Source organism: Austrofundulus limnaeus, unplaced genomic scaffold (assembly GCF_001266775.1).
Source record: "Austrofundulus limnaeus strain Quisiro unplaced genomic scaffold, Austrofundulus_limnaeus-1.0 Scaffold371, whole genome shotgun sequence".
NCBI lineage: Eukaryota > Metazoa > Chordata > Actinopteri > Cyprinodontiformes > Rivulidae > Austrofundulus > Austrofundulus limnaeus.
This window is the reverse complement of record NW_013952773.1, coordinates 411,820-422,474: the sequence shown is the minus strand read 5'-3', so window position 1 is coordinate 422,474 and position 10,655 is coordinate 411,820. Positions and strand designations below refer to the sequence as shown.

Genomic DNA, 10,655 nt, shown 5'->3' with positions numbered 1-10,655 from the left:
GAATACGAAAACATTGGTGAATGCCACAAATTCTCCTAAATCACTCGTACGCACAACTTAAGAACAAATCTGTGCGTACGAACGGTTCTTGCATGAAGCCCAATGATTTCCTCCATATCATTTAAAAGTTTTAACAAAATCACAACATGGCATGTGTCAATGGACTGTGGATCTAACATGTTGGTCTTCATGCTGTCCCTGCAGTCTGCACGGTTCGCTGTCAGAAGTTCCTCATCTCACGAGTTGGAGAAGACTGGATCTTCCTCATCCTTCTGGGACTCCTCATGGCCCTTGTGAGCTGGGTGGTAGATTTTTGTATCGCCATCTGCCTACAAGGTGAGTGAGGAAGGAAAAGAGGGGTTTGGTCAGCTTTTATGAAGAAATAAAGTTTAAGTAGATTAGAGTTTTATAAAAAGTGGCATTAAAGTCTCTTTTTTTTTTTTCTTTTGTGTCTTTGATCAAAAAGGCTTAGCCTTGACGAGCATTTAAGAACACTTCAAAATAGTTTTCTATCTAACAAGAAGCAATATCATGTCTGCCAACACAAGTCTTCTTTAGTTAGGAATTTATTTCAAGGTTTGCTTGGTAAGAAAGAACAGGCTGACCTACATTAGTTAAAGCAATCAGATATAAATGCCGAGCACTCTGAGCTAACATGACAATCTCTAAAAGCCCAGTCAAAACCAATATTGATTACAGTTACATGGTGAGAATAACAAGATCTTGTAAATTATTGTACTGAGGCTTGAGGAAAGCAGTGGAAGTTGATACTAAAGATGATGGTGCTCTGCTTGTGGTGAGAACTTCCTGAAGGGGTGTAAACAAAGAGGCTGAAAGTGGAGTAAGTAATGGTTTAAATAGGAAACAAAAACTAATTGGCCTCAAGACTTAAAGGATTTAAAGCTGATTACTCCATTATTTATGTTCTAAACAGACATTCTATACTTATAATAACTTGCAAATTGATTTGAGTAAAGCTAATACTAGCAAACTACATGAAATTAACCTTGTAACCAATAGATCGCAAATTATTTCAAAACTAGACATAATTAAGTTGAAGGAAATTGTGACTGAATTTTAGATCTTTTACTTTAAACAGTGATGGAATCAATGTTTCTACTTAATATGTGTTTCCTTCGTAGGATAAACAAATACTTATTTAAGATTTTGAGTATATCAGTGCTGAAGTAAAATGTACCACCCCAGGTGTTGGACCAGAGTTTTCCATAAATTGTTTTGGGTTGTAGGGACAGAGAGAGACTATGGCAAAGCCATCAGCAAAAGAGAGAAGCTATTGTTTTGCCTATGAGTGACCCTGAGCCTAATCAGCCCCAGTGACTCTGAGCATGAATGGAGTTTTTAGATCTGAAGGATAAAACTTCTTATAATGGGAACTTGGTTTAATGCGCAATTATTCAGGCATCCAGTTTTTGAACACTTTCTTACAAAGGGTGAAAGATGATGCCAATGATGCTTTTTTTTAAACCTCGTTCAGAGGCAGAAGAGATGGGTTGTCCCCCTCCCTTCTGTTTGTTTTCTGAATGAGCTGAGGTGATCAGAGCATGCCTCAGGAACAACGTGGGCATTCTGAAATGTTTGTCCCAGCTTCATATGTGCTTCACCTCACGCCATGCATATTGTCATCATTTTTTATACCATTGTCATATTTTGATACCGCAGTATAACAAAATACCTTCATACTGCCCATGTCTAACTACTACCACCACCACAAATTCTTGTTTTTCTGCTCAGCGCATTTGTTCTGCCCTTCTTGTGACCATAGCTGACATGTCTGTCTCAACTATGTGTTTATGACAACAGCACAAAAGTGGATGTATGGGGGTCTGGACAGCAACGTGTTCCTGCAGTATCTGGCCTGGGTCACCTACCCTGTAGTCCTGATCACCTTTTCTGCTGGCTTCACCCAGATCCTCGCCCCACAGGCTGTTGGTAGGACACACAATCTTGCAACAAACTGAGCGTGAACACTGTGTGAGTTTTCATTTTCAAACACCAATGAAGACTCAACATTTTGTTCATGTATGTAATTGGCTAGTTAAAGAACATCCAACCAATGATGGATGTTTAATAAAGGGTGTCCTGGTTGTCTTACATTAATGTTACGAAACAAACAGTATAAATTGGCTGGAGAAGCGCCGGAGGATAAATTGTAATAATTTCTCCTTCTGCCCTCCCACAGCATTCCCAGTGTAGTACAGCTTATAGCTAAGCATATAAACAACAGTGACAGCAGGAAAGATAGGTTTTCACTCAACGATGTATCAGTGTTGTGTTGGATGAAGAGTCTGAGGAGGAAAACCTATTTTATTGTTGGAAGCTAACGTTAGCGCTGAACGTCAACCGAAAGTAAACGTACAGCAAGCCAGGAGTGACACAAAACATATAAACGCTGTTTTGATGTTGTTTGTCATTGAATGTACAATTTTGTCCAAAATATTAGAATTGAGGAATAATATGATTAACAATTGATAATAGCACTACTGCTGATGTATACAGTATGCTACCCGACAACACAAAATGAACTGGTACGTCGAACCTCTGCCATCTTAAAACAACTTCTTATAAGATCAGATAATCTTAAATCTATATGACTTTGTATGGGTTAGTTCACTGACAGACAATTGGTATATATGAAAATTTTCATTAGCAGGTCAGAGCTCTTCAAAAACCCAAAATCAGTATTGGCCATAAAACCAATCTAAGATTTGTACAGTTTTTATTTGGTCTCTGGATGACAATTTGATTGTTAGCTTTATATTCTGCACTAATGGGTTGTCTTTACTTGTTTGACCAAATTTTTCATAGGACGTAATTTATTTCTGAAGCTCAGCATTAGTCACACATTATTATTGAAACGTTAGAACGTTGACAGTCGTTTTTTTCTCAGACAGATGAAGTCAAACTTTGAATGTTCATCCAACATGTTTTTAGTCTTACAGTCTTGATTCAATCTTTTGGGGTCAATCAAATTCAAGATGTGCTGCTACAGTTAACTGACCTTGAAAAACCCCAAATTGCTATAATTCAGGCAATTTTACACACATTGAGCTAGAATTCGTTGTGTTAGTAGCTCTAATACATGTCTTAATTCTAACTGATTGCTCACAGTGTTTAACATTTTGCTATTAACTATTTGGAGACCACTTTGTTCACAATACTGTATATCTTGAACCACTGTAAAAAAATTATAGGTTTCAATAAAATCACATACACTCACAACTGATTAGTGTTTGAAGCAAATCTAATTCAAGATGCCAGCTCATCTTACAAAAGGGAAACAGTTTGACATTGTTACAACCCACTGACTTATCAGAATGTAACATAATGAGACCAAGACAAAAAGTGGATTTAACTAAAAAAGATATGTTAAACTGAAAAAGGTGTAGTTGGGAAGCACCATAACTAAACTGCTGCCTTCAGCAAAGAATGAAAGTGAGGTGAGAGAGCCAGCCCCAGAGGAGGAGGTGTGTCTCCCTCAAATAGGCAGCTCACACCTGCAAAATAAATATATACAATAACATAACAATAACAATAAAATTCTTCTAAAATGTGGTATGATAGTAGCTGAGTGTAGCTTACTACAACTGCTAATTATTGTGTGAGATCTTTTCTTAAAACCTTGTCAATTACTGTCAGTATCAACCCTCTTTGTCTGTGTGAAATTTACTGTTGGATTTTATTAAAACTTTCAGAATGTCATTATAAAAAAAATTATATTTGATTAACTTTTGGAGTCAGTCAAAATAAAGGTGCTTGTAAACGGTAATTGTTGTTTGGCAACACAAAAATGACTATTACAGTCAGTTTTACAGACAATCTGCTGAAATTTGACATGATTGTGCCTCAGAGTTTTTCCACAACAATTCCATTTTTCCTTGTCTGTCCTGCAGGCTCTGGTATTCCAGAAATGAAGACAATCCTGCGAGGAGTGGTACTGAAGGAATACCTCACCTTTAAAACCTTTGTGGCCAAAGTCATTGGCCTTACCTGTGCTCTGGGCAGTGGCATGCCTCTGGGCAAAGAGGTAGCTCACATACAATGTAAACACCTTTTGCTTGTGTGTGCTACATATGTCAGCTTGTAAACTGAGTTGAATTGGATAGGTGTGCACACAGCTCAGGACAAAATTACATCTTTGTGAATCAGTGAGTCAGCCCAATACATGACTTATGCTGTATGTCTGAAGTCCTTTCACAATGCTGTTAAAGACCAACATGTAAAATCTTTTGGACAGATACCTATAAGTGCACTGTAGCAACGATGGCTGTATAAGGCTGTTTTAAAAACTCAGCTAAGTAGAACTTTGCTCCAAAGATTGCTTTGCCTGAAGATATACCAATAGGAAAACAAAACACACGCACACACACCCCTCAGGTCCTGTGGTTGTGCAGCAATGCAGCAGTATCTTGTAGTTCTGATTCAATGCAGGACTTTACTTCATACTGGTGCATCACACTTCTAATTCTTCCACTTTTAATCCCATCAGTTCCACTTTGAACTGCATCCTGTGAATTTTAAGACTCTCTGCAGACCTTCTTCTTATTGATGTGTTTTCAAAGAGCTTCAAAAAGCTGTCATATGTGGCTCACAACAAACGGGAGGCTAAAATGGTGTTTAACCTGAAGTGAATGCACCTGTCCCATGTCTTTTTTGTCTCCTCCCATCAGGGTCCTTTTGTCCACATCGCCAGTCTTTGCGCTGCTCTCCTCAGCAGGTTCATGTCTCTGTTTGGAGGAATCTATGAGGTGAGATTTTGTCATTTTTAAAACTTTTGTATTTCTTACCTTTGCCTTTTGTCATTTCTTTTTATTTCTGATGACACTAACAGAAAAAAATATTTGTTAGACTTTGGAACTTGGACATGCTCTCTGTATGTCCATCATGTGAGCTGATAATTGAAAACATAGGTGACTGCATTTAGACATAAGAAAGGTCACTATTGACTACAACTCCTGGCAAAAATTATGGGATCACCAGTATTGGATGAGCACTCATTCAGACATTTCATTCTGTAAAACAAACTCAGATCAAAAACATGATACAATAATAAGGTGATTCCAAAGTGCAACTTGTTGGCTTTCAGGAACACTCAAAGAAATGAAGAGAAAACATTGTGGAAGTCAGTGAATGTTACTTTTATAGACGAAGCACAGGGAAAAAATATGGAATCACTCAATTCTGAGGAAAAAATATGGAATCACTCAATTCTGAGGAAAAAATATGGAATCACTCAATTCTGAGGAAAAAATATGGAATCACTCAAACTGGAGGTCTAAGGACACACCCAGTCAATTTCCTTTCCCTAAATGGACACCTGCCTCAGATTAGATCTGCTCATTAGTCTGCAGTTAAAAACACCTGCAGTCATGACACCTTGGAGGGCTGCTGGACGAAGTGGAGTGGTAAGAATCATGGCTCCAACAAGAGAAATGTCTCTTGAAACAAAAGAGGATTGTGAAACTTCTTGAAGAAGGTAACTCTTAACGCATGGTTGCTAAAGATGTGGGCTGTTCAGTCAGCTGTATCCAAGATATGGACCAAATACAAACAGCATGGAATGGGTGTTAAAGCCAAGTGTACTGGTAGACCAAGAAAGACATCAAAGTGTCAAGACAAACAACTTAAGGCCATTTGTCTTGAAAACCGAAAAAGTACAACTAAACAGATGTAGCATAAATGGGAGGAAGCTGGAGCCAATGTAGGTGACCGAACCTTAAGAAATTGTCTAAAGGAAATGGGATTTCAATACAGGAAAGCTAAAAGAAAACCATCATTGACACCTAAAAAAAAAGAACAAGACTGCAATGGGATAAGGAGACACAATCATGGACTGTGGATGACTGGATGAAAGTTATCTTCAGTGATGAGTCAAGAATCTGCATTGGATAAGGTGATGATGCTGGAACTTTTGTTTGGTGCCGTTCCAGTGAGATTGATGAAGTTCCAGTGAGATTGATGAAGAGGACTGTCTGAAGAAAACAATCAAATTTCCACAGTTCCTTGATGATATGGGGCTGCATGTCAGGCATGGACACTGGGGAGATGACTGTGGTTAATTGTTTTTATCAATGCACATTGACATTTTGGACAGTTTTCTCATCCTTTCAGTTGAACAGATGCTTGGAGGTGATGAAATATTTTCCAAGATAACAATGCATCATGCCATAACGCAAAAACAGTGAAGGCATTCCTTGGAGAAAGACACATTCAGTCGATGTCATGGCCTGTAAATAGTCCAGATCTCAACCCAATTGAAAACCTGTGGTGAATATTGAAAAAAAATGGTCCACAAGAAGGCTCCGACCTGCAAAGCTGATCTGGCAACTGCTATCAAAGAGTTGGCATCAAATGGATGAAGAATACTGTTTGTCACTCAAGTCCATGCGTCAGAGACTGCAAGCCGTTATAAAAGCCAAAGGTGGTGCAACTAAATACTAGTGATGCATTTTGAATGGTCTTTTGTTTATCTGTTTTTCATGATTCCATACTTTTTTTCCTCAGAATTGAGTGATTCCATTTTTTTCCCCTGTGCTTGGTCAATAAAAGTAACATTCACTGACTTCCACAATGTTTTCTTTTCATTTCTTTGAGTGTTCCTGAAAGCCAACAAGTTGCACTTTGGAATGATCTAATTATCAGTGTGCATTGCCAATGCAATGCACACTATTGTGATTCGTTTCCCATCCAAGTCATCTCAACTTTGCCATGCTTCTCCTCCTGCATACTTTGTCCTGGAGCTGCCATTGTAATTTATATTTGTAAAGCCCCTGTGCCTAATGATGGCTATGCCTTTTGATGCCTGTAAAACCTTTAGTTTTTTTAAATATTAATGTTTAATAAATTATAATGGCAGTCAATGTAGCCTTGTACTGGTCCAATACTGCCCCCTGCTGCATCTACACAATAATGTACTGTACCATAGTTTCATAATATTTAAACTCAATAGTTCAGTGTTTATAATACTAATATGATTGTATTTTGATGTTTTACTACAATATTGTCTTAATACTGCTCTATAGTTGTAATATTATGCAGTTTAGTGTCAATAATTATATTGGCAATGCGGCTTCCTTCTGCACACATACAAATCAACCTCTGGCACCACACTCTGCCAGAGCTCTAATGGTCTAATTGTCTATGCCATGGGCTTTCATGTGGGAGATCAGGGTTCAATCCCAACTATGAACAAACACTTTCATTTAAAGCACATATTTTCAGATTATACTGTATTGTCACACCATTACACTCAGTGGTTCAGTGTTTACAATAATATGATTTTATTCTCATGCTTTACTATACAATTGTCTTAATACTGCTCTATTGTTGTAATATTATGCAGTTTAGTGTCAATAATTGTATTGGCAATGTGGCCTATTTCTGCACACATACAAACCAACCCCTGCCACCACCTTCTTTCACAGCTCCACTGGTCCAATGGTCTATGTCATGGACTTTCATGTGGGAGATCAGGGTTCAAAACCTGGCTAATGCAACTTTAACAAAAAATCTCTTCCAGCTTCATATTGTCACTCAATTACCTTAATTACAAACACCTGCTCACGTGACAGGCACAAGCTGGTATAGAAAACACATTTGAACTTGGTCCCATTTCATTCTGCAAGTCCAATGCAGCAGGCAAAGCCATGCTGCAATGACATGCTACGTGGCAATGCACACTTGTTTTTACATCGTAAAAACCCATGTCTAGTTGTATCATGTTTTTGATCTGAGTTTGTTGTACAGAATGAAATGTCTGAATGAGTGCTCATCCAAGGCTGGTGATTCCATCGTTTTTGCCAGATATTTTATTAGGTTGTCACATCAAAATCCAAACCGGCCACCATCATTTGAGGAAACTGTACTTTCTAGTTTTATATTGCTTAAAGATTTATGAAAAGTGCCAAAAATAGTTAAAAAGGTCATAGCACACTGTTCCCAATCAAGGTGTGCTTTGGTATTTGAATGTGTAAAATAGTACAAAGTATACAGAAATAAACTGCTTGCAAAAATATGAAAACTGTGGGAATACAACAGGAGCTAAAATTTCTTATTAATACCAGAGAAAATAGGAGGAAGCTGTACAGAAAAAAAAAACAAGGCTGATGAAAAAGATGGAGAACAAGTTAAGGTGAATTTTTGATGAAGGGTAGTGAGGAAGAACAAAGGGAAATGATTAAACTGTTGAAAAGAATGTTTTGGAAACACTGGAAGCTGCAGTTTGATGCATTTAATCATTTTTATGATTCTAACTTTTGTTGTGGTGCAAACCTATACCTTTTTTGTTTTGTAGTTACAATTTTATCCTATTATTTGTTTCTTGAAAAAGCTTTTTTTTCTCCAAATCTTTTAGACAATAATATTGTTAACGTAATTCAAAACATAAAAAACATAATTGCATACATTTATACATACATTATCTACAGTTTACTCCGAGTTGGGTCGCAAGGGCAGCAGCTTGAGCAAGGAAGGCCATGATCTCTCTTTCCCCAGCCATCTCTTCCAGCTCTTTTGGGAGGATTCCAAGACGTACCTAGGCCAGACAAAAGACAGTCTTTCCAGCATATTCTGGATCTTCCAAGGGGTCTCCTCCTAGTTGGACATTCCTGAAGCACCTCTCTAGGAAGGCATCCAGGAGGCATTCCTACCAGATACCTGAACCACCTCAACTGGCTCTTTTTGATGTGGAGGAACTGCGACTCTACTCTTGAGTCTCTCTCAGATAACTATACTTCTCATCCTATCTCTAAGGGAGAGTTCAGCTTGAACTGCTTGAACAACTCAACTCCCACTTCCCCTCGACAGACTAGTACAGTGTCTGCAACATTGCAGAAGCTGTACTAATGTCTGTCAATCTCATTCTCCATTCTTCCCTCACTCATTAACAAAACTCCAAAATACTTGAACTCCTCCACTTGAGGCATAACCTCACCCCTGAACTGTAGATAGCAATCTGACTGACCATGACCTCAGATTTGGATGTACTAATCCTCATCCCTGCCACTTTCACTCTGCTGTGAAAATATCCAGTAATAATTCATTTTATAAATACCTAATTATTTTCATTTATTAACAAGCTGCATCTTTATTTCATGTATGCACTTACTCTTTAGCTCAAATTAATGTTTCAGTTGGGAAGTGAAAGTTACATCCACTGAGAGAGGAGTGAGTGTCCTGAAGGAGATAGAAAAAGTATCTGACCCTCATCAGATGTAGCACAAATGTTAGAAAGCTGGGAAGTTTTGAAAGCACTGCTGAAGGCAGTGGAATTGCAACATTTTTAACCTGCATTCACACTATGACTAAAACTAAAGATAAAAAGAGCACTGGGAAAACATGACTTTGCCTAGATCTTCAAGTTAATAACTGTGACTACACTGGCCACATAAGTTGTTTTGCACTAAGTCTAACCTATGCTCACAAGTAACCCTTACCAGTAGATTTTTTAAAAACTCATCTTTTTAAACAGGCTTTTGAGTCTAAAGAGCATATTGGGCCAGCCATTGTTTTGTTTGATTATATTGTTCATTCTGTTAACCCTGTACTTTGTTTATTGTTTGTATTTTGTGTTCATGTACAGCACTTGTTGGTGCTGGTTTAGCCCCATTGTATCGTGGGCCAAATATCCTAGAAGCATATTTGGGACACATTAAAATGGGAAAATTTGATTTTAAGTGGGAAGCCAAACTCCTCACCTACAGTATGCTTACCAGTCAAAGCTTTACTAGTGGCATCAGGTACTCATAGTGCTGGTTGAGCCCCACTGTTACGTGTACCAAATGTCTGAGAATATTTGGGACATTTCCCACACATTATAATGGGAAACTTAAGTTTTATGTGGGGAAACCAACAACCTCACCTGTGCTCACCAGTAAACTGGAATAAACCTGAGTAGACCATACCAGGGAGGCTTAGGAGTGTGATGCCCCTGTAGTTGGAACACAATGTGGTCCCCTTTTTTAAATAAGCAGACCACCACCCCAATCTGCTAATCCAGGGGAACTGCCCCCTATGTCCAAGCAGTATTGTAGGGTCGCGTAAACCAATACAACCCCACAATATCCAGAGTCTTAAGGAACTTGGGGCGAATCTCATCCAACCCCTAGGCCTTACCACAGAGGAGCTTTGTAACCACCTTGGTGACTTCAGCACGAGAGACTAGAGAACCCAGATCTCTTGGATTCATCAGATCCAGAATTGCCTTGAAGCCGTTCAGAAGTCGTTCTCTATGGCTCCTCCAGACTCTTCAAATGGCCAAGTTTTTGCCTCAGCTACCACCTGAGTCGCAATCGTCTTGGACTGCTGGTAGCCATCAGTAGTTTTCCGAATCCCATAGGCCAAAGAAAACCTGATAGGACTCCTCCATCAGTCTGACAGTATCTAGCACTGCCAGTGTCCACCAGCGGGTTTGAGGGTTGCCACCGCGACAGACACAGATAACCTTGTGGCCACAGATCTGATAAGCCGCTTCAACAATAGAGCCATGAAACATGGCCCACGGTCCACTCGGACTCAATGTCCCCCACTTCCCCCGGAACATGTTCAAAGCTCTCCCTGATGTCTGAGTTGAAGCTCAGTCTGCCTTGTGGCAAAGTAAAAACGTAACATTGGCACTATGTACAGTGCCTGTAAACACC

At 38.9% G+C, this 10,655-nt stretch overlaps 1 protein-coding gene across 2 annotated transcripts in view; it reads left to right on the top strand.

Moving 5' to 3' along the window:
• clcn2b (chloride channel, voltage-sensitive 2b) overlaps positions 1–10,655 on the top strand; it is a 274,822-nt gene that overhangs the window by 106,358 nt on the left and 157,809 nt on the right. For both annotated transcript variants that reach the window (XM_014023466.1, XM_014023465.1), the window contains exons 3-6: positions 205–336; positions 1,822–1,950; positions 3,912–4,045; positions 4,689–4,766. In XM_014023466.1, coding sequence (XP_013878920.1) covers positions 205–336; positions 1,822–1,950; positions 3,912–4,045; positions 4,689–4,766 — 473 coding nt within the window. The remainder of the gene's footprint in view (positions 1–204; positions 337–1,821; positions 1,951–3,911; positions 4,046–4,688; positions 4,767–10,655) is intronic.